Source organism: Battus philenor, unplaced genomic scaffold (genome assembly GCF_028537555.1).
Source record: "Battus philenor isolate CCGP_79_NKW_IND1 unplaced genomic scaffold, ilBatPhil1.0.hap1 SCAF_1, whole genome shotgun sequence".
NCBI classification, from domain to species: Eukaryota; Metazoa; Arthropoda; class Insecta; order Lepidoptera; family Papilionidae; genus Battus; species Battus philenor.
In genome coordinates, this window is record NW_027181661.1 from 9,971,679 (window position 1) to 9,997,384 (window position 25,706).

Below are 25,706 nucleotides of genomic sequence, written 5' to 3' on the forward strand. Positions count from 1 at the left end.
TTTATAAAAAAATTTAATATAATTTTTTTAAAAATAAATGGAATTTTTGTATGTTGAGTTTTTATTTATAACACTTATCAGAAAAATATGCACTATATCGAAGGTTACCAGACTTTGGTTTCTATACATCGAGTGTTTGGGCATCGGTGTCTAAAAAGCTACTGGTCCGCAGACTGCTGAATGCGGTCAAGTCTTGCTTCACGCGAAAAATTGCGAGGACCCACTGCACTCGGCCCTGATCCTTGCCGGGTTGCTTCCCTTGAACCTTCGGGTCCGGGGAGCGGCCACCTTAATTGAGGTAAAACGTGGTCTTTCCAGGCTAAATAAGGGACCGAGAACTGGTGAAACCGGTAAGCTTCTCAAGGCTACCACACCCGTCTGGTCAGGTTTGTGTGGAGTTCTTCTGCCTGGAGGAAGATGGGGAGGCTGCCCGACTTGCCACCACGGCTGCCGATCTAGCAACTTATACCGCATAGAGGAAAAGGCGGGTGCGGCTTTCTGTGTCGGGTGGGACGCCACACAGTGTACGGCAAAAAGCTTAATTTGGGTAACTTCTAACTGTATACTAGGCAGAGCTGCTGCTGTTATCGGAAGCAACAGCGTATGCGGCAAAGACGTCGGCACATTTGTGCACCGTTTTGAACGTCTCACAGTCTGCCCTCAAGACTGTGGCAAGATCTGACACCCTTCATCCCTTAGCATTGAGAGGGAAAGAGAATATAATGGAAGAATAGGGTGAAAGTGAAGAAGGCGTCCCGCATGACGCAGAACGCCGCACTCACCTTATCCTCTATGCGGCTGCCGTCGGCATAAATTACCAGATCGGCAGCCGCGGTGGCAAGTCGGATTTCCTCCGCACTTTCCCCCAGACAGGAGAACTCCACACCAACTAGACCAGACGGGTGTGGTAGTCTCTGGTAGCTGACCGGTACCTCCAGGTCTCGGTCCCCTATCACCTGCCGGGAATGACCCTTTTTATCTCAAATAAACGGGCTGCTTCATGGACCTGAAGGTCCAGAGGAAGCAACCCGGCAAGTATGAGGGCCGGGTGCAGGGACGCGGTCCTGTGAGTCCTCGCGATCTTCTGTGCGAAGCCCCGCTGGACCGCGCCCGCGGACCAACAGCTTCCTAGCCGCCGGCGCCCATGCACTCGGTGCATACAAAATGATCGGCTCCAGTACCGCCAGATACATCGTTCTGATCACCTCCGAGTTCAGATCCCAAGATACATTTGCAGCTCTGCACAGCTGACGATAGAGGCCCTGAGCGCTCTTGCTCACGTTCTTTACATGTGTGTTGAACGTGAGCCTATCGTCAACTGTGAAGCCTAGTATTCGGACTTCCCCAGTCCGGCCAAGCGGCTCACCCCCCATGTTCAGTAATGGGTAGTCGTACTTCAGCTTATTGGTTAGCACCATCACCTTTGTTTTGTGTAGTGTAAAACCTCAGCTTGTTTCTGACTCTCCATTCATGAACATGGGCGAGAACGGCGTTAGCCCGACTCGAGATATCCTGGGCCTTCTGCCCCGAGAAGACCAGCACGAAGTCATTTGCGAACGCCTGGCAGTGTGTCCCGGTTTTTGCCACCTCCTCTAGGAGAGAGTTGATGAGGAGGGTCCAGAAGGTTGAACCGCCTACGGATCCCTGCACGCACCCCTTGGTGGTCTCTCTGGCCCACTCTGCCCCCGCGTACCGTAGGGACCTTGCGATCGCTAAAATAGCTGTCAGCAAGACGCCGCAGATTCGCGGGCAGCGAGTCTCTGCCAGTCTACACTGTATAGCAGGCCACCAGGTGTTATCGAAGGCTCCCTCTATGTCCAATGATACCAGCACTGCGATCTCCTTCTCTTTCAACCGAGTTCGCAGATGCTGGACCAGGACATACCCATACCCATATCTTCGGTACACCTCTGCGGCATAAAGCCGTATTGGTGACGACTGATATACGGTGCAGTGTACCACCGGATCCTACGGACCATTATTTTTTCCAGGACTTTGCCTAAAATCTTGCCTAAAGTCCGATGGGCCTGTAGGATTTCGGGTGCGTGTAGTCTTCCTTACTTGGCTTCCGCAACGCTACGACCACTGCCTCCTTCCATCCCGTGGCGAAGTGGGAAAGCGCGAGACACCGGTTGGAGAGCGCGAGATACAGAACGGGGTTCAAGGCGACGGCCGCCCGGCAGATGTCCGCGGTGAGTCCGTCAGAGCCAGGTGCCTTCTTGGCGTTAAAGGTCGATACGGACCATCGGAGCTCTTCCATCGTAAACAGGAGATCGCATGTTCCATCATGGTCCTCCGAATTGATTTAATCGGCTTTTGCTCTTACAGATCTATGGTCCGCATTGTCCTTCCCGGGGTCATCCTCCGGGAAGAAAACCGCCAGCAACCTGGCTGATCCCGCTGCGTCCAGCACTTTACCTGACTGGACGAGGGGGACGTCCTCTCGCCTCATCTCCGTGCGAAGCATCACACGGTGGATCCCGTCCCACATGGTCTCGCGATCCTGCCTCTCACAGAAACGCTTCCTGCTATAGGTCTGAGTGCGCCTCGCCTTAAGGCGGTACGCCTCCTTCGCGTCGCAGTACTCGCGCCAGACCACACTCCTTACGAGCCGGCCTCGCGGCCCTGATCCTTCTCTTCTTTCTCAAGACATCTGCCTTGAGGAGAGAGAGCTGTTCGGACCTCCAGGGCAATTCTGTCCTCTTCCGCTTGGAGACCTTCGGCAGGACCAACTCGCAAGCGTCCCTCACGGTTTCCACATACCAACCGACCATGCTGTCGAACGCCCCCTTTTCGGTGATCTGATTCACCTCGGTAGGCGTCAGGCAGCGATCCGATAGCAGCCGAGCGACAGTTCGATGGAACTCGCCCCAGTCTGCCCTACGGGCAGTGTACTGCCGTGTGGTCCGCTTGACGTCCGTGCCTTGGGACCTCTCAAACTTCAGATTGAACACAATTGCCCTGTGGTGCGACGAGGATATGTCGTCTACAAGGCTCCAGCCCACCGCTCGGTCGAGCAGGGTGGTTGAGCAAGCAGTGATGTCGACGCGACTGGAGTAATGCTTACCGCCCCGATACGTATCAAACGTCGGCTCAGACTCCTGGTTCATCACGTGCACCCCCAGTTGGTCGAGGGCGGCTGCGATCTCAATTCCTCTTCGGTCCATGGACCGGCTACCCCACCAGGTGTTATGCGCATTGACGTCGTCACCCAGCACCACGTTGGCGGTCCCCATGCCCTCCACGGCCAAGCCGATCCGGTCCAAGTATGGTCCGACGGGCGTATTAGGCTCCAGGTAGACGGACACCACCTCTATCTACCAAGCCGCAGTTCTCAGCCTGGCCACAGCAACGTTGCCGTACGTGAGTTGGGGACATTTAGTGATGTCGATGGTGTCGTCGAATAGCACAATGGCCGCCTTAACAACCTCCCCGTTGCCTCGTGCGACGCATTTTATTTTACCACTTTTGTCCCTGGGTAGTGCCTCATCCCGCTAATAGCGCCGATATACGGCTTCTGGACCAATGCGAACGCCCAGCCTTTCTTCGGCGCTTCGCATATCAGCTCGGTCGTAGCGAGCTTGGACCTCTGCAAGTTCTGCTGCGCCACGCGGTACTGGTGGTGCCGTGCGCGGAGAGTACGATGGGTCACCTGGGTGCCCTTAGCAATACGCTACGGACGCCCGTGCAATTGTGTCCCACTTTCTCCGTACAGGACAGTCTTCGTCGAATGCGCCGTGGTCCCACCTGTCTGCCTATGCTAATCGGCAGTTCCGGCAGGTGTGAGGTTTCCTGGCTTGCCGGTCCGGGCACTCGGCGCGTAGGTGCCGGCCACCACAATGGCTGCACCGATCTTCGCTCTCGGCACAATGCCGTTTGGTGCGGCCTTAAGCCAGACACCGGGTGCACTGGACGAGCGAGGAGTGGTCCTGCACCCGCACTCGCTGAAGGTCCACGTGCATATAGCCCGCAGCCGTCAGCCGTCCCCAGAGTGCAGGCGACACGCGCATATCCACGTGGACAGTCTGCACGTTTCGCGCCCTCCTCCTGAATCTCACCTCTGCCCTCTGATCATCCTCAGAGACGTCGACCAATAGATGTTTGAGCCGTATAGACTGGGCGGTATACGAAAGAAACAACTGTATCCCCAACGAGGAAACTCTTCCCGGACGCTGCATCAGCCCACAGCGTACTCCGCGAAGTTCAGGTGGACACGTGACTGATCCAGATGTGTACGAGGCACGGGGGATTCTCTGAGTACTTGTTCAGGCTTAAGCCCAAGGAGAGTCCCTCGTGCCTCAGTGACTCGAAAGTGGACCAGACCGTGTTGCACATTATCTCCAAGTGTCCTGTGTTTGGAGACTTTGCACTGAGGTTGAGATAGGCAAGAAAGTGGAAGAGGAAACATTTCTGAGATTCTGCCAAGAAGTGGAGTGGCAGCCTATTGCTCGGAAAAAGAGCAAGGATTAAAATAAAAAGAGTAAAAAGTATTTACTCCCGCATTGTAACGTCTCTGCCCCAAACAAAGCAAAAAAAAATTAACCATTGATTTTTGCATCGCGACTCAAGTTCTGCGTTTAAAATTTGTCAATAAAAAAAAATGATTAAAAAGAAAAGCAGGCTAAAGGATAAGTGAAAATCAAACTATTTTTTATCTGTTTACAGGACAGGAAACCAATCAATTCTTATTTATTTCATTTGGAAAACTGAAAAAAAAACTATAAGTTTTTACGTTGTATTTATAAATATAGTTATTTCCCTATTTATTATTATTATTATCATATATATGATAATGCAATAACTTGTATAACAACAATCACTATATTATATATACGGTAATCAATCTACTCCTTTTTTGACGCTATCTAAAGGTTTGATACCCTCATTTAAATTGTGCTAAGCCCGAGTAGCTCTTGTAATATCACATTCTCCACTTCCGTATCTTGTAATGGATTTATGACATCGCCAGAAAATGTAATCAGTTTTTGCAGTCGTCATGCAGATATTTAAGGCTTTTTATTTTGTTAACTACAGGAATCATGACCTGGGTACAATGATCGATGGAGACGAAGTTTATATGTAATGTCAATGTCGTGCCGACTCAAGTAGTTGTAGGGGGCGCGTCTTTAAGTTGTAGACGATGAATTTTCGGTTAGATATTAAGATCCAGGTGTTTCCTGACATTTATGAGAGTCATGAAAGAATATCACGAAACGGGGGATCTATGAGACAAAAAAAAACTTTTGTGCCTTTCAACGCCCTGTTGGTATGTTAAAATAAGAAGATCATAATTATCACAAAATATTTATTCTAAGATATGTGGTATACAAATAATACTCATATATGCTTGTAATTAATACGTTTGTTTTTAATTATATTACAATAAAAATATTGGCTTTCCGTACGCAATTTTATTAATTTAATGTTGTGGTAAAAGGCGAGCTTGGACAGACAGTACGAACTTTTGTTCACGACTATTGTCACTGAAATATTTACAAAAGTCATTCTTTAAATAAATTAATTTCTCATTTAAGTATATATTCCTATTGCTTTCCAAATGGCACGATTAATTTCCTTTTTTCTATTGTAATATGGGTAAGTGTATTTCAATTTTCATTTATTAAAACTCTTCAAGCTTGTACTTGTCAAAGTTTGTCTTTATTTTGTACCATATAAATAGTAAAGCAGGCTAAACCAATAGTCACTTATTCATTTAACTTAAGTCTTTATAGTGCTTAACATTCTTAATTTATTTGTGAATAAAATAATGTCCGTTTTCTAATAATAAAAAAATCTGTCCATAATCTTTTCTTTTCTCTTAAATTTATTACAATTAAAATTAAAGATAATAAATTAATTCTTATAAATATACGTAATAAAATACCTGTTATGTTATATTAACCAATACGTCATAAATACTGACTCTGTGTAAAATATAATAGGACAGAAAAGTAAGGTCACTCACAATGATTAACTTCAATCTAGTCTTACAAAACTAATATCAAGCACATTTTATTGTTATTTTTATAGAAAAAACAACGTCATTTAGTGTTAATTAATTACAAAATATAGTGTTTTTTATTGATAAACATAAGAAAAGATCAAGGTAATCATAGGTTAAAAGAAAAATGAGCAATTTATAATATAAGATTTACAGTATTTATTACAATACTGCAGCATTCGAGATTTCCATTATATGAGTTTTTTACTGAGTATATAAATATATATAAAGTACTGTATATTATAATTTACGATATTGATTTGTTCAACTAATGAATGTAATGTGTCTAATCTTTATCTCAAAGAGGTTAAAAATAAATTAAAATTAACCTAGAAATAACTAAGTTACAAAATACGCTTTGATTATTAAAGTACATATCTTTAGTTATTTTTATTACCAAAAGATTAATATCTAGGTTTATGGTTGTGGTGGGGACGGTGAGACGGATGCCAGTCAGGATGCCTTTGTTCGCGATGGTGGTGATGATGGTGACGCCTCTTGTCTCTCGTTTGAGGAGCGGGATATACATCAGACACTACTAGTTCGGAGCCATCTTTCGGAGCTTCTCTTTCATGTCTTCTATGGCCGTGTTTCGCGCCAGCAGCCTCATGGAGTTCTTCCCATGCTTGTCGGTAGTACCTGTTCAAACCGCTGCGTGATTCTGAGGAGGATGAGTCTAGCGAAACTACGGTGTTGCAGTCTGGAGACACGTGGTGTCTGTATCTTTTTCCGTCGTGGTGTTTTCTGCTGGTGGTAATATCAAACATTTTAATGTCATTAAAATGTATTATAAAATACACTTAAATATTTCAAAATTATACAATACACACTTTATTGTACACCTTTTGTGAAGGTGTATAAAAGGTGTATCAAAAGGTTTCATTGCAATTTATACGGAGAATGGATAAATATATGCAGTAATCATTTATCCGTGTAGCCAATGACATTAAATTTACATTTTTTAATTTATAACAATTATATATATTTAATAAAATCAATAAAAAATAGATTAAAAATATTACTTCGTTGCAAAAACATGTTTCAATTGTTTCCAAATCGTGATTAAGGCTTCTTATTCCCAGCTTCATCAAATATCAATCTACAATGCGTTTAAGCTGGTAGACTAAATAAAACATCCAGTGCAATAAGATTATACACAGTATATGGTGGCATGTCTATGTTTTTATACGATTATTTCAAAAAGTAATAAACAATACAGCAGGAGAGTGGTGATGTTGGAATTACTGACCGAGCGGATTACTCAGTCACGACGTTGCAGTCGTCAACAGAAATTATATTCAAACGTCGGTATTTGATCGATAAGAGATGGGCTAAGAGTAAATTTGGTTCGTTCCTGAGATTCGGCGGAACTGCTTTGGCTGTGGACAATCCACGGTCAGGGCTTAGTCGGTGTTCAAGGGCTCCCGAAAACATTGAACTGATTAAAAGCAGTGTACGTAAAAATCCACGAGTTTCATTACGGAAACAAGTAGCTTCACCGGGTGTGCGATTTTTCATGGAATTTAAAAAACAAAAAAAGCTCAAATTACATCCTTTTAACTTTGTTCAAGAACTGTTTGACTTTGTTTGAGATAAAAACAATTGTCAAATGATACGACGCCACATATTTACTTAAAAGGCCTGGCCATTAAGCAAAACTGCTATTACTGGTCACTGAAGCATTTAAAACCATTTAATTATCCCAGGATAACTGTTTGGTGTATCCTATTCACGACTATGATATCGGACCATTTCTTGAAAAAACATTCGCGATCAGGCGATAAATGTTAGTAGTGAAAATTATCGACGCATGATTACGGATTTCTTTTTGCCGAACCTGCGAGCTCATTTTTCTACTTATCACACACGTGGTTCTAACAGGATGATGCAACTGCACACATGAATAGTCTGTACATGAATTTTGCTTTGGGAATCCTGCAATAAGAGATCAGTCGCTTTGCGGATATCCCTTAAATCCGATGGATTTTTTTGATAGGCTACCTAAAAAAGTGATTTCAATAGCAATCCCCGAGTTCTGGTGTAATTAATTGTTTTATTTAAGTTTGAAAACATAAATTTGCCACCAGATACGCAGTAGTTTATGTGCAAATGTAAAGTAGTTGTCGCAACTTAGAATAAATTGAATTGCGTAAAACCAAAGGTTACCGGGGAAATAAATTCAATAAAAAGGGATAGATAATTAAATATAGGTAATAAATGAAGGTACTATCGTAATTGTGTGTGTCGTGTGTTTTGTGCGTATGATGTAGTCTGACAAAAGAATTAATTACCGGCAATTCCAACAAGATTGGGTATTGTTATGAGTTAAATAAAAAAAAAAACACATTCAGCCTTTTGCTGGATACGGACAGCGTACGACTTTTGGCGGAGGACTACGCAATTCTTATATCCTTGCAATTCTACAACTTCATTGGCGCAGGAACCCTCCTTCTTTTACTAGTGAATGCGCAAGCGCACTGGGACAAAGAACAACCAAATACTTGACTACGGTAGATGTGAACTTATTGGGGTATTGTCCTCATACTTGCACTATGATATATAATATCAGTTATTCACAAATGAAAGAAAACCTTTTCACGGCTACATTCGATAACTTTGTGGATAAGCTGCCCCCAAAGAGGAGTGGTCTCATTGCTTCTCACAATGATTTTGCAGGATGCAAAGAGGCAGCAAAAGAATCTACTTGCAAAAAAATATCATTTTAAATTGAAACTTTAAGCCGATAGATGGTGTGTGGATAAGCCGCCGCGTTAGATGGAACGACGACATGGTTAAGGTCGCGGGAAGTCGCTGAATGCGGGCAAGGTCGATTATCGTGTCGTTCTTCGTGGGAGACCTATAAAACCAAAACATTAGAGTTAGTATATTTTTCACACTATAAGAATTTTCAATTTCACCTCTCGTATACACAACATTGTTTATTTTTATTGGTGTACACACTCATAAAAATGATAATGTTCTTTATTTGTGCTACAACTTTGCTGCATTTGCAATTGGTGGTATTTACATATTCATAGCTCGTGCAAATTATATTTTAAGATGATATTTTGCTTGTAATCATGTGGCAGTGCTTTTAAGTGCTAATTATTTTTAAACGATTTATTTTTCACATGTCGTTATATCATTAGGTGCTAGTGCGGTTGTGACGTAAGGCAACATGATGGCTGTTGGAGACACCAATATGTTTGAATTATATAATTATCCTTATTTATCAATACCATAGGCGCTGAATGTTCTAAATGACATATTTATTTATATACAATTACATATTAAAATATTTTATTTTGTATAACATTATTATAAAAGACGTATTTTGAGATGGTTCAAATAAAGAATGATACTAATCCGTTTATATATGTTATCACAGTCATTCTTATTCGTTAAATGAGTTATTATAAGGAGCAACTCAGCCACCATGTGCACCACTTCTGATACCTTAAAATATAAACGCACTCGCTATAATGGGTTGGAGAAATGGCCGGCGCGGTGTGTGTGACGATGCGCGCGGATGAATTCCCGTCTGCCCACTTGCTGGTCCGGGAAGGGGAGAGCCAGCAGCGTGTACCAGCGGGAAGGAAGCTCGCGCACCGCCGGCGGAGGTCGCTTCGGACCGCCGCTGACGTTACATAGCATCCATTGTTATTCAAATCATAACAACATACTTAAACATATGTTTCTACATCCTGCATATCATAGGTATTTTATTATATCATATAGCAGTTAGAAAACTGCTACCGGAAACGCGCCTAGGCATCCGAGAGGGTCAACGAGCATAGTTACCTTCAACGAGGTTTCTCTTACTTTCCGTACAGTGTTATTGCGATAAAAAAATAATTATTTTTTTTAATTTAGAAAGCTTTACAATTATTGTAAGAAATTTTGTAATGTGGGAAAAATAACTATTATTTAACAATTGCTTTTACTATCGTATCAAGGGACCTTTAAGGTTGATAACTTAAAACTAACTTTTGAATGACGGCTTTAATATTATCTAGTAGTACAATCAATTACTTGTTGATGATATCCTTGGGATATTATTATTGTTAGATGACAAAATTCTTCGGTATAAAGATATTTTCCTACAATAATAAACCTAAAAGATTTTTAAACTAATAATAATACTTAAAAGAGTTTAAAGAGATCAGTGTGTTTCAATATCGATGGAGGTTATTAAAATATTAAATTAGCAAAACAAAATATGATTAAGTATAATAGGCTCTATAAATTTTGATACAGAATATTTCTTTGAATTTTGTGTTTAACGTATTTATGTGAAAATGTTAAAAGTCCATTCATATTTTAAGGTACTATGCATATGTCGTCGTGATAGCAAAAAGAGAAAACAGTGTTTGTGTAATGTAGTATAAGTGATGTTGATTGCGGTCAGAAAGTAAATAATTATGTACAGTGTCAGTCAGAAGAAGGAGTTGCAGAACAACCTAACATAATAAGTGTTATTATTATTATCAGTAATAATAAGCAGCAAGTAGAGGCATATTCATATTAATAAAGCTGAAAAGGAATTTCACTAGTTCGTAACTAGTTTTAAAGTGTCATGAACGAGTAAAAATAAAATAAAATGGTAAGTGTAGTGAAACAAGTGGATATTGAATCAGCTACGTAGCCAAAGTAAGAAGGAGCAAGCAGAACTATTTCGAATGGTCCTAGCTTACTTAATTTAAATATATAATTTAAATTAAAAAAAATACATGAAATAATGATGTAATTATTAATGGTCATTTGATTGTTTAAAAATAAAACTACAAATTGAAAAATGTAAGCCGCAGTAAAAAAAAAAATTACAATATGCAAACAAAATTCAAAGAAAATTTCTTTTTCATATTTTTCATAAAACTATCGGAACTTATCAGAATAGTATATGTAGCTCGTGAAGAATTCTACAATAATAAATTGGGAACTCACATGGAATGTTGCAAGTAAAATATAATCCTCATTTCACTTACATTTTTCATTTGATCGTCAAATATTTGTCTCGTTCGTATTTACGTATACTAGAGCTAGTAGTATAGAGGTAGCCTAGTGGTTATGGAACTTAGGATCGTACAGCATCATCATCATATCAGCCCATAGACGGCCACTGCAGCCCATAGGCCTCCCACAAAGATCGCTTCAACGACAGGTCTTGCGCTGCCCGCATCCAGCGACTTCCCGCGACCTTAACTATGTCGTCGGTCCGCTTACGGTAGTGTATCCACGTGTACCCACATTTCAAAATCTTCCAACTCAAAGCCATTTCTCACAAATGATGAATGAAATCATTCAATCCAGGGCCTGCGGGCAAAACCTTAAATAAACTTGTAACAATAAACAGACATGTATGAGTAATTTAACGCGTTACCTTCTAACTAATATGACGATGGTAGTTATGATGGCGACCAGAAAGACCAGCGCACCGAAGGCTCCAAGCGCGACCACGGCGCCGATGTTCAGGCGTGCACCTTCGCGTCGTCCGCCGTCTACCGGCAGCGGGACGTTTACTCTCGGAGTTTGTTCCGCGCGAATGTTATTACCGTTTCCAACGATCTGGAATTGTTAATATTTAATATTCACAGTTCTCTATATTAATAAAATATCTTATATTTTTCTCTATTTGAATAATTGGAATAATAATATATTTATTTATTTTTACATAGTGTACATTGTTTTTTTTATTTATTAGGCAATATACAATTGGCTCTGAAGCTTTTAGCTTTTCCAAAATTTATCGACGTTATCACGTGCCTGGAAATTGCGAGATGTTAAATCAAAAGATTTAGTACGTATTCTATTCCTATGTAGTGATAGTCGACGAATTCTTGACAAATATAACCGCCTCCTACCTTTATTTTATTCTGTGACAGCGGGTAAGAATAACCTTGGCGAAAATTATATTCAAAATAGGTTTGAACGCTAGAGGAGGTTCTCTTCCGTATGTCATTCTAGTAATCATTTGTAATTCTGGTCGATGGAAAGGGCTAAACATGTATAATAGATAGTCTTACAAGCTCATTTTATAAACTACTTGATTATTTTTAAACATTTTCACTACACCGTTCTTTCACATAATTTTAAGTGTAACGTTTACGTGGTCACATAAGATCAGAAGTTGGTGTAAATGGACTTGTTGTTGACCACCTTTAGCGTTAATGATCGGCGAGGTCAGAAAGTTAATATAATTATTTTAAAATAAAGGGTAGTAATTTTAATAAAATGGTTCAATTATTACTGACACAACATCATACTTACTTGATTCTCTCTTGGATGGCTGGCAACAATAATATGAGGGACATTGCTTGTAGCGGAGTCTTGTGAATCACTAACGGTTACTTTTCGCGGAGGCGGTTTTTCATATGATCTGGTTATAGGTTTTTCTGTCGTTGTAATCTTCGGCCGCGGTTTTCGCGAGATGTCTAATGGGAGGAAGGGCGTTGGTGATGAGATAGGTCGTGGAGACGAACGCGGTCGAGTCGAGAAAACTAATCGTGGCGTGGTGACAGGCAATGTTGCTGGAACAGGTATCGTAGATGTCGAGGATGGAGGTTGCGGTGTAGTGGTGGACGTTGTCGTCGTTGTCGTCGTTGTCGTTGTTGTTGTTGTGGTTGTCGATCGTTCTTCGGCTAATAAAAAAGAGAGAAATTATGTATGTATTATAGTAATAGAAACAACCGATTATCTGATGTAAAAGAATGTGATACAATAGTTTTGTATAAATACTGGATGTATCATATACAACGTAAAAACTAATATATTAACATTTTATCAGCATTTTATAGTAGAGATTTGTTTTATTACGTTTAAGTAGCCAGATGTTTTTGAAAGATTACCTACCTTCGCGATATCGCCTCTAAAATATTCATTTACCCTTTAAATATTATCGATGTTGCTGGTGTTACTTTCAACACTTCTTTTGCCACATCCAACTCTTTCAAAGTTGCAGATTAAAGCAACTAATCAAGCTGAAGCCAAAGACCTCACGGGGACCTTAAAATGCTGACCGAACTTCTAAACTGATGAAATATCTAAATATCTACTTAAGTCGAAGAACCCAAATGAGCCTCTGAGAATTTGGATGAAAAAGCAATTAATTAAATAAAGTGATTTCACACTGGCCACTTCTGCCAACACTACTTTTAACTTAATAATATTTTTCTTACTTTTGCACATGCGCAATTTAATTCAAAAGCATGTTACATATTCACCCAATTTGTTTTATTTCCTATTTTTGAAAGTGTCTTACAGACACTTATCTATACAGCAAAAAATACAATTGGGAAAATAGCGTACTTCCTTCCCTCCGCCCGTCCAATATATATGTGTAAACAATCATTCGGTCATTTTATGCCAAAAAATTTTTAGTGACGTGGTCTACTTCATAACCAAAAAAAAACCTGAAGCCGTTAATAACAAACACAATTCTTCATTTAAATCAATCCCGACCGTTGTTTCATCAAATGAATAATTTCGCTAGACATATCTGACACATATACTATACTGATGATAGTATTTTCTAAACCGCAACTATTCGTCACTATCTTGTAGAGACGAATAGTTGCAAAAGTTACATTTATGTCACTTTTGCAACTATTCGTTGTGTGTGTAAATGAATTGTTTATGTTTTATAAATACTTATGTAATATGGATTTCATTATTACTTCTTTTGAACATTTTGGAAAAATTTTTAGGGTTTTTAATTTTAAACTATATTTTAAAGTTGTGGAACATATCCGCAATTCACCATGCGTCGCATGTATTTTTTCACACGATTTTTTGCTCGCTTTTGTAAGGAACATATCTACCGTGTAAAAAAAAGAGTCAGATGTATTACATTCTAAATACTCTCGTTTTAATATACGTAATTTATTATTCATTGTCATTTATTTTGATTTTAGATTTTATTTAAAACGAATTGTTTAAATAAAGATGGAAGGAGCCATCGTTCGTACAATTGACGGACGTCGGCCGAAAGGTTCTCAAGTGGGGACAAGGTAGCCGGTAGATGCGGCGCTAGTAGGTCCCTCACTTAATTTATTGATGACATAGTCATGGAGGGACAAATGGAATTTGGAGGTGATTTATGTCTTGCAGTAGGCATAGATCAGCTGACATGATTATGATTATATTGAGTAATTTTTGCCTACTCAACACTGGATATCCTATTAGCTGTCTACGCCCAGACCTTGCATTGTGCGTATTTTGGCTGACATAATTATGATGATGAAAGATAATTATAGCTCGTATCTGACTACTAAATAGTTGAAAGTATCATGAAATGATGTATACGTACGGCGGCAGTGCGGTGCTGGTTGGTCCCAGAGTCCACTGGCGAGGCATCCACGGTGACGGGCGCCCAACAGTCGGTATCCGCGAGCGCATTCGTACTCTGCGATTGCGCCATAAACCGACGCGTTACCCGCGATGGACACGCGGCCATTTTGAATCGGTAGGGGCGCCTCACACTCAATTACTGTATCACAACATCCAATTAATATAATAATCCATAAAAACTTAATACACATTAAGTCCACTTTTACCTATTTATATAGAAATCTGTTACATATATAAATACATCCAGCTTGGTAAGTGAAATTGAGAAATAGATTATTCGCCGATTACAACTCGGATGGGCTGCTTTCGGTAAGTTCCGACACATCTTCTCTTTCAAAATAATGCAATGCCTGGAGAGGAAGATCTTTGGACAGTGTGTGTTGGTGATGACTTATAGTTCTGAAACGCGATCGTTTACGATTGGCCTTATAAAAAGGCTCGAAGTAATCCAGAGAGCAATGGTTCGCGAAACGAATCGAGCATAGCCCCTGAAGTTGGATAGGGGCAGTGCAAGACCGGTCATCGTGGCAATCTTTATTTAGGGGAGGCCTATGCCTTGTAGTGGCGTCTATCGATTGTTAAGATAATGGTGATAATGTGTAGCTTAAATCTTTTAAATTTAAATGCCTGAATAAGTATTAAGTATTTACGTATACATAAAAAGCTTTCTAATTAATGGTATTCTCCACTCAACACCAACCTTCGCATTTTGGTGGTGGTCCATTCCATCGTTCGTCTATGTCACATACGAGGCGTGATCGTCCCGCCATCTCGTATCCAGCATCGCAGGAGTATTGCACATGTGACAAGTAGGATGCTGACCCATTAACTAACTCATAGCTTCCGTGCGTGATCTCCGCAGGAAGTCCACAGTCGATTCCTAGAAAATCATCAATACACTGTAACATGCATTTAAAAAGCATATCTTCAAAACCATTCACAAATTTATTTAGTTAAAGTGTAATCATTTTGTGACTGTGAAAATGACTCATAATGAAAGTATATAAAAGGATTTTCATCAAAATTTTGAGTTACACATACTATAATTTTACTGTCTAAATTATAACCTTTACAATGTATGATATTTGTTTTAGAAATATTCGGAAGGAAAGGAAATTACTTTAAATTTAGATTTTGCTAATTAATTTTAATTGCGATTGATTGTACGTAAGTATAAAATACAATTTAATTTTAATACTTTTGCAAACGGGTGGGAATTCATCGTAGAATCCAGTATCCAAGCAAGTTCGAACAGTAGGCCCCACTAAAAGGTGTCCTTCGTCGCACAAATATTCAACTGAGGCTCCCACTTCGAAGCTTTCCGCAGTCATGGTGGAATTTGGAGGTTGCTCTGGTCTACCACATGCTTTGGGTTCTGCATAAATCGACAATACTTACTATTACAAGTGGTATTAGTCTAATAATTTTAGAAAAAAAAATTAATAAGGAAAACATATCTAGTAAATAAAATTCATTCATTCTTGCATTCAGTAAAAAAACTTGCGATGCTTTAATAAAGTTAAACAGTTTAAGAATAGACATAATTATGGTAACATTCGCTGTGCTGATTCGCTAGTTGAAAATGTTATCGGAACCGTCGCATGTGCAATAATATTTTATCGCAAAAACGAAAAAACTATTACTTACGGTGCTGGCAAATATAATTTAATCTCGATTGACAGTCGGTATCTGCCCATAGCCACCCTTTACTGCCATCGAATCGGGCACAACCTTCGGTTCCTCCCGGTGCATTCCAAAAGGATACTGTAACGTCATTTCCGTTCACCCATTTCCAATTATTGGGATCTTGTGGATCTCGAACGGCTCCCATCCAATACTGACTGCTACTGTCACTTCTGAAGAATATTATTCAGAGTTAATCGCTTTTTTTTAAAAAAAAAAGAAACGTATTGCTTGTAAAAATAAACTTTTTTCATTATAATAAATTACAAATTAATAGTTTGGTTTTGTGAGCACTTAATAGTTTATAATTTATTATACTGAAAAAAGTTTTTTATACAATGAGTTTACTTATACGACCGCTCAGCGCATTATAACGATTATCTTTAATTAATGTACGCAAGCAATCGATACATGGCAAAGACTGTTGATCTTTAATCTTTAATCATACGGCGCATATAATTAGTGCTACTAGATCTTCACCGTTAATTACTAAAGCTCGTAAAAATCTATAGTTGTTAAATTGGTTTAGTTCAAATTATCTCCCTCAACTAATAGCCTCATTTTATCTTATGTATTAGCCTTATTTTACCTGAAACAAACTGCGTAATAAAAATTAATTATACAAAAACCTCTGAAAAGTTTAATTGTATCATTTGTAAAAATCTTAGCAAAGTACCTGTATTATCTAAATAACTAAGTTCTAAGACATAAAAAATAATAGAACAGCTATTTTATTTCTTCAGTTTTTGTTTCATTCATTAAATTAATTTTGTTTTGTATGAAAAATTTTGAAGTGGCTTTTCTGTACTAAGCCGTTATGTTTGCCAGCTGTAGAAATGCTGACTAAGCAGTTAATAAGTTCATTGTATTTTATAGTAAATTTTTTGAATATTTTTAAAACAATATATTTTGACTACTATATGAGATTACAGTAAGTTACAACAATCGAAATATTCTATTTTCTGTTCTGTTGTATTTTTAGAACTAATTTTATGAAAAAACCAGTTTGTGAAACCTTTATATCAATGCAGCTTAAGTTTAAACATAATAGTTTGTAAATGGTTATAAACAAAACAAATAAATACAATATTGATGGTCTTTTTAGCACCATAAAAGAAGCCGTAAATTGTTTTTCCCAAAAATAATTGTTATTGCTCCTTGGTATACTTCTTAGTTCAGAAAATATTGGCCGTACTTAAACTTTATCAAGGTAGAGGCAAATTATTGTAGAGTTCGTTGTCAATTAGATCGCTCCATGAATGCACTTTGTCTAGCTAGCGGAATAGATAGTACACGACATCTAGATTTGTAGCACTCAATAAAATTGGCTCAAATAACATCGCTATGTTACGCGTAGCGGATTTATAATGCTCGTTCGATTTAGTACTGACATAGTATTAAGCTTTCTTATAACGTTACCTGAAATGGAAGCTTCATTTTCTTAAGACAAATAGTAAATAACTCCTTTTCATATTCAACATTAAGGGCCGAAAGGCTCAGGAGTGGTGACCAGGTGCCGGTAGACGCGGCGTTGGTATTACCATTAGGTGGTCCAATTGCGCAAGACCTGTCATCGTGGCGTTCTTTGGAAGGAGGACTACGGCTTGCAGCGAACGTAAATCGTCCAGCATGACGATGATGATTGTAAGCGCAACGTTTTGATTTAAGATATTTAGTGAATGAATTTGTTAAGGGAAAAACAATTGACAATCAAGGAATATTGTACATCACAACGAAAAAGCTTCATAAAATAAGACTTCTTATTACACGGCAAAATTGAAGAGATAAGAAACTTTGTAATTCAGACAAAATATTTTGTTATGGTAAAAAAAGCTAGTGTAATAAATAATGTGTAAATGACATTAATGCACTGTACACGCTTGGCAATGTATAAAAAAATATTATAAATTTAATATATGTAATAATATAATTTAATTTTTTACCTACAGTACAAATATATTTTGATCTTTTGATCCCTTTAAATATGCTGCAAACATTACGCACGCATGTAAGTACATCAATCATCATTGTGGGGTTAAACAATCTTCCGCGGCAATTGCCGCAACTGGCACATAACACTCCCATGGGGAATTTAAATTTCGCAACAGCTATAAAGTGAACGACTATTTTATGTACGCAAGCGAAAACAAAAGTATAGAACAAATACAACTGAGTTTTTAAAAGATTACATAGAAAATTGTTATTTCTATGTACTAGCAATTAAAAATACACTTTCAATAAAACTAATAATGTTTCACACAAAGATCTAATTGTAAGATTTTCGCTGAAGCTTCAAAAGTCATAAATTAGACTTACCGGTGCCTACGCCATAGTTCCCAGCTTATGAATCCCTGAAGCGCTGGATTACTTTCGTCAACCAAGGTGCCTCCCCTTGAGCGGCAAAAAGCTAGTGAATCTCGGAAGTTAAACGGCTGCCCATCGTAGAATATATAACATTTTCCATTGTACGTTGCGGTACTTCCGGGAGGTTGGTCTCGAAACTGGGGACACCTTTCTATCGGCAGCGCTTGGTCGGTGTACACAAATGCTTCGCAAATAGAGAGCTGACTCGGATTTGTACCCTCCAAATGAACGCTGACAAATGCACCAGGCATTGGTGGATTGCAGGGTAGGAACAAAGGTTGACCTTCCTCCAGAAATCCAGTAAATCGGTTACATATCGGGTTCGTACCGAGATCTGGACGATTATTTCCGACTCTTACAATTACTACTGCTGGCTTGTTGGCGCCTGTAATTAAATAAGTAATCATTTATTTCAGATAACACATGTATAAAAAATTTTCTTAAAAATCAAAGAAAAAAAAAAAGAAAAAGCGATAATGCTTTTCAAAGTATCTATAAGTTTTGTTTTTTTTTCTGAACAAATGTATTTGTCTCTTAAAACTGGTACTAAAATGTCTACTAAAATCGGTAAATTTGTTATAAGTGTTTTATTGACTTATTTCTAAGAACTAATCTGCGCCGGCTTGATTACACGATGAGTTTAAGTTGACAGCTTTTTGGCGACATCGGACGTCGCTGTCATTTTCTACCTGTCGTTAAGTATTTCCCTTGTAATAGTCGTAATTTGCCATTTGTTTATGTCGTCAATACAGTACTAGAAGATTGTGTTACATTGTATTTTCGATTGAATAGAACATTTTTCGCAATGGGAATAATAACTCGCCGAAGCGACGTTCACACAACCGAGGTTTTTCGTTACGTCCTGCGATTGTTTTCAACATTCTTAGATGTATGTGTGAAGCTCTCAATAACTGATAAATGAATTCATAAAATTAGGAATTTGATTTAAAAATCTTTAATTTAAAATCATTCTCCTTTTCAAACAGAAGCTTCCTTGCAGAGCGTACAACATTATTTTGGATATATTACAAATAATGAAAAAACCATGATTTTTAGAAGTTAATTATTAGGCAATAAAATAACTTCTTTATATGCATGCATTAAATGTATCGATTACATTGTGCCAACATTGTTAATTAGCAAATTAAACCACAAGTTCTCGATTCGGAGGACTAATCTCGGATGTTTGACTACCCTAATCAGTTAGTATATATTTTTTAATCCAGAAAAGGGTATTTAAAACTTTAAGTGGCATTATTGATAGTCAATAATGCATGGTGTAATATATTGGTTTGAATATATATACATATGCGTAAAATTACGTTAATATTACAATAAAGTTTGATTTATTTATTGCACATGTTAAGTAGGTTCATGAGAACTTTTACTTGCCTATTCTTATTTAATAGAATTCGTACGTCCTAAGTGAAAAGAATGCATAAATCTAAAAGAACGCTCTTTGTTTAGTTGACATAAGTAATGTTCCCGCTTTGCAAATGGATGTAATCAGATTTGAAGAGGCCTGCAGGAAAACCAAAGTCATCGACGTAGTCCGAAGAATAGCGCGTATGAAGTGGCAGTGGGAAGGGTACATCGAGTGGCGACCACGAGCCAGTAGATGCGACATCGGTAGGTGATACACTTGGCTGACCGACGACATAGATAAGGTCACGAGAAGTCATTGGATGCGGGCTGCGCAAGGCTGGTAATCATGGTGATCTTTGAGGGTGATAATGCCTTGCAGAGGGCGTTCGTCGGCTGAAAAAAAGGAGAAGAACGATTCCGGGATTCTAAATAGTGACACAGGTCAAACAAGTTTACATGATAGAAGTTCAATTTTGGGTGTCAAAGAACAATGTAGACAACAATATCTTACCACAGCAAGGTTTTCCGAAGTCTAGTCTTACGAGCTGCACCATGTAAGGTTCTAGCAGATTGACGTACCACCAAGGCACGCGTTCGGACTTCGTCAGGGTGCAGGTCTCGGCATTGAATGAGGCTGAAGTGCTCCCATCCAGCGCTCGCTGGGGAGCTCCCCCGTCTTCTGTAGAAATTTGCATTGGCGCCTTTCCAGCTGCTACATTCAACACTACGAAACAAATCGTTCAACAATTAATATGCAATTATATACAGTGGGCAGAAGTAAGTTACCGCCCGAGCACGTTGGTGAGGAAGATGATAGCAATGGCAGCGTCACGTCACAGATGGCATCTGAATTTAAATCGAAGTTTTGGTGGATTGATTTTGAAAGCAATATCCTATGTCGTTTGTTGCAGTCAATATAGTACAAATACAAATAAAGTGATTCATGAGAAATGACACTAATTCTTCTTTTTATAGGCAATACATTTCTTATACAATTCAAATCACGCATCGAATCATTTGATTCTTCTGGATTTGTGAATAAATTCTAATTGGAGTAGGTTTCGCCTGACGGGTTTCAGGTCACTGGAGATTCGCCACTTGACACAGTTTACAGTGATTACGTCGTTCTTCTTTCATTGGTAGCCAGAATGCTAACAGAACAGTAAATATTTATTGTTTTTATATTTTAATACCTAACATGTAATACAATTCTGCGTTAGGAAAACTGCTTTGTTTCCTATCTATGAGTTTGTTTTGTTTAAAAAATATATTAACTGAACTCTAAGTACACGATGCTTAAACAAATGTTACTTTTTAGACTAAACAGTCTTTAAAAAACAAAGTTTGTGAATTATTGCATTTTAACCACATAAGTTCTTTAACCAACAGCTAGTGGTGGTAAATCGTTATTTAAGTAATAATAAGTTTTTTGTACCATTCTCACTTACTTTAAACGTAATTAGACAAAATTCGATTTATATAGTCTGCCTGTTTGCTGTTTTAAATGAATTGATCATAACTTTTTAATGTGAATACGCTCTGTTAAAAAAGTCGGTACAAATTTTTATTAGATGTAGTTATCACACGTATGATATGTATATGGTATTAATAATAATTCTAAATTGTTACACCGTTACAGGCACAGCTGGCTGACTAACGGTGACCACATTAGCGCATGCGCGACCGCACTTTGAAGCGTACGGCTTCGTAAAGTGCGCTCTAAGTATTGATACGTTTTAAAGCTTTGATTTTTCTTCATATCTATATTTAACATCGAGTTGCAGTCAAGCATAATATTGTGGTAAATTCTTCAAGCGAACTACATTCAACTTAAAATGGTGGCTTTAATTATTCCCACTTTATTACACCAACAATGTTATAATAGATACTCTTATTTTTGTATGAATTACGATGCGTATCCTGAGTCAGTCAATGTACAAAGAAAATAATTAATTATGTATCATGAATTGAAGAAGAATTATGTCTGACGCTGAAATAGAATTTTGGTATACATACAAATCCCATGAACGTGTGAAAAACATGGTTAAAAATTTATTACCAGCAGTCATTATAACTACCCGAAAATTGGTTCCCTTGTTGTAAAAATTTATTATATCTCTTTATAATTATGTAATAAGAAAAAAACGATGGGCATTTAGTAAAACAAGCATCGTTATTACTATTCAGTTAACGTAAAGTATATTGAACGTTGAATTGTGGTTATTATTATTATTAACTAAACGATAATTAACAAAGATTACTAGGATACATTTAAGAATAATTTATGTCCCGCAAGCTTCACGTGGGGAATAATACCTTTTAAGGATGTAATGTAAAAAATAAATATACTAATATGTAAATTATACATAGTGGTAGAATCAATTCTATGTAATTTTTATATTCGAAAAAGAATTTGACAAGCGGAGTACTTCTATTAAATTTTAATTCTCTGAGACCTATGGTTCCAGAGATATCGTGATGAGTACATAGGTGGAAATCTTTTATACATATTTATACATGTACATGACAATTTACATAAACTTAACAATTTTACATTAATTAATATTTTTTTGGAAGTATGATTTTTGAAAATGTGTCAAACATGGTGATAATGCATATGCGTACGTACGCAAGAAAACCTTATCATGCTATGACTATTAGTGGCAGTGGGCCAAAAATAAAAGTTGCCGAATACAGGCGAGATGGAAAGTACAATCGACGGAGCGGAACAACACGGAAAAAAATTGCAGCAACTGACAATACCAAAGACGAGTAAAACAAGAATACAAATATAATATAAAATGGTTATTCGTTGGTTAGACAATTGGTCCGGTAATGCGTATTATTGACTGAGCGACGTTTTATAGAGAACATCAAATTATTTAAATTAGACACCATGACAATGAGAAAAAGTTTAATTGCTTTCTTCTTCAAGTTCGACGTAGCATTGAAAGTTTTATTTCATTGCTTGGCAAGATTCATTACAATGTAGCGCTCTCTCATATAACCTGTAAGCTATAGTACCACATCACATTTGCGATAAAGAAAAAAGAGATAAAAATTTTGACTAACAATTTATTATAATTTTTGTAAATATAACTTAAAATATTCACAACATGCACTAGAAGAGATTATTACAATTATATCATGTACAAATCTTTTAAGTAAAAGACATCAACGCACCGGATACTTTTAGAAACTTACAGAATAGTTGTCAATAATAGGTTGTACATCAAAATGTCAACAATTAATCGTATCAATGATATGTCTGATTTCATTATCATCATTTCAGCTGTTAAATTACAAAATATAATAAATAGACAAAATTCCATTAACAGGTAGGGTTAGAACCAATGAAAGCAGTGCTTACATCGTTTTTTTGAGAGGTGAGGTATCGTAAGAAGAATAACAGCTTTGCCGTCTGCCAGATCATCTACGTGAATGTTACGGGAAACATTAATTTAAGAAACGCATGAAGCATTCACTTCATCGTAATTGATAAGTTTACGGACGGTACGTTAAATTTATGCTAAACCTCTTTGCACTCGTAAAATTAAGTTTTACGATATTTAATGTCAATAGTTAAATTCGCAATAGCGCCCACGAATAAAATACTCTTACTAGTGGAAGAAAAAATGGGCACATTCATTATTATCGGCGTAATCAAAAGTTCTTATAAATCTATATGTAAGTTAAATTTCTGGCGTTGTTTAATTCTTCGTATTGTTTTTGAATAAGTAATAAAAAGTCCGTAATTTTTTTTTTCATTAATAGAAAAATAATATATTGACATTTTAGATTGATTACTCTGTTCTATAAGGTGAAGAGTATAAATAAGTAAATAGGATAAGTGTGCAGCTATGTATACTCTCGGAAATAGTCACGAAACCGTTTGTGCCCTGTGGTTCGATTCAAATCTGTTTTTTGTCATCACTTGAGAAAGTGAGCAAACCAAAGTCTTTTCTCACATAGTATTTATTCATTATCAGTACATACAACAATTACTATAATATCTTAGATCGTTGCACCTTACCTTAAATATCATATTATATTATAATATTACCTATAGATAATGTAAAAAAAACTTTTAACATTGGGTTTAATTTTAGGACATGTCCTAATCAGGTACATGAAGGGTTAAGGTTAAATATTAAAACTGTGGCCTTGATTAAATTCAATAATAGTTTCACAAAATTGTAATTTTTTATGAATTTACATGTTAGACGATTGAATAAAATTATGCAACAAACGTTATTAGCCTTTTATTTTTTTTACCTCGTGCATGACATTTTTAAATCTTTTATGTAGTCATAAAATTTACACCAAAATTTTATTGACGGAGATGTAACGATATGTTAATGTTTTTATTTGATGCTTTAATCACTTAAATAAAACGCTGGCCTCTGCCAAATATCATTACAGTTCCAGAAGAAGATAATTGATATTCAGTACGCGTGGTTTAGAGCGATTCATGATTAAATTGACCCACAGACCCAGTGAAGACCGTGAAGTGATTTGTAACTAGCAGTCTCTTATATTAAAAAAAAGAATAAAATCAATAATTTCTCATCGTAAATTACAAAATTTAATTTATAATATATAGCTTAATTTTTGTATTTGAACACTTATTACTATAAATCAAAAATAGAGCTGCTGAATCTACTGTTATAGTACAGAGAAAGTTTAGTAGATTATTGTCGATTACAGTTATTAAATTATAAAAGAATAAATATTACTCCAGGCGGTTATTTTTGTTAATTATTGGTATTGGTAAATAATGGAAAAACGCATGGTCAATAGTAGTCGCTCGGTTTTAAATGAAGCACACGTGTTAAGTTGTAACGGTCATTTTAAAAAATAGCATATAGCGGCCCGTGTCGAGACGCCTCAGGGAGCCTTCGGGCTTTGCTATCTTAAAGGAGGTTTTTCTCCCTGTCTCTACTAACCCACGGAATATGCAAAAAAAAATTAATTGTACTGAGCCAATACATTTTAAATAGCACAACAGTAACCACCGTATATCATTTGAACTAAAAAATATAGGGTGTTGTAGTCGTTACAGCAATTTCCTCTTTGACCGAGTTATGAGTATAATGACACCTGCCGGCCACCTGTCGTCGCGGAACTATTGTAGTTACAGAATACTAAAACGCAAGCGCAAGTTATGGAGGTAGCAGTATTCTATGAACCGTTAACCGAAGTTAAACCAGAGCAGTCACTGGACGTTTTAAAGATTTCTTGTACTGATAATGACATTAACAGATAGATGTAAAGAATTTCTTAAATTTTATTAATTTTTAAATTTATTACTAAGTACATGTTTATCTATATATTTTATTTTAAAATAAAATCGATTATGTAATAGAACGTAAAAAAAAGCTTTGTGATAAAAGAGGCTAGGGGACTTTTTGCATTTACAGGTTTATTTGAGCTAATTCGGTGAATTTACTGAAAGATTACGTTATATATAGGAATCGATCGCATCACGCTGCTAGCCAGTAAGAGTCTTGACATGACGTGCGAGACAAGGTACAACTGTTGTCACAAAGGGCGTGAGTGTCGGAAAGTTTCCGAACAGAGAGAGCCGTGGGAGTGCACCACAATGAATCTTCCGCTTTTTCGAATTCATTCACGGCTCATGTGAAGTGATTTCTCGACGATGAAAGTAAAAGTGGGTCAGCGCAAGCGACGTTTTCGTACGGAAACGATTGTTATTATGAAGCTTTTCGTAATACATATACCGCCTAGATAATGAACAGTTCTGCTAACTTTTATATTTAAACAGTCCTGTAATATATTTATTGTAAATTTTAAATCACTTAAAGTCTTTAAATATTTTCATTTCTATCCTTTTGACCTGTTGTTATGTACATAACTATACTTACGGAGAAAATCATAAAATATAAGAATTTAAAAAAATCCAAGTCAAATGAACAATAAATAGCAC

The 25,706-nt window shown here is 37.5% G+C and overlaps 1 protein-coding gene across 3 annotated transcripts in view; it reads right to left on the minus strand.

Annotated features, from left to right (window-relative positions):
* Nucleotides 1-6,185: 6,185 nt before the first annotated feature.
* LOC137918472 (uncharacterized) overlaps nt 6,186-25,706 on the minus strand; it is a 31,298-nt gene continuing 11,777 nt past the window's right edge. For 2 of the 3 annotated variants that reach the window (XM_068761308.1, XM_068761293.1), the window contains 9 exons: nt 20,271-20,483; nt 18,347-18,779; nt 15,995-16,203; nt 15,546-15,722; nt 15,048-15,227; nt 14,307-14,486; nt 12,269-12,639; nt 11,382-11,566; nt 6,186-6,748 (listed from right to left, as the gene is read on the minus strand). In XM_068761308.1, the coding sequence (XP_068617409.1) occupies nt 6,406-6,748; nt 11,382-11,566; nt 12,269-12,639; nt 14,307-14,486; nt 15,048-15,227; nt 15,546-15,722; nt 15,995-16,203; nt 18,347-18,779; nt 20,271-20,483 (2,291 nt within the window). In that variant the 3' untranslated portion in view covers nt 6,186-6,405. The remainder of the gene's footprint in view (nt 6,749-11,381; nt 11,567-12,268; nt 12,640-14,306; nt 14,487-15,047; nt 15,228-15,545; nt 15,723-15,994; nt 16,204-18,346; nt 18,780-20,270; nt 20,484-25,706) is intronic. The other variant, XM_068761300.1, reaches the window with a different exon arrangement.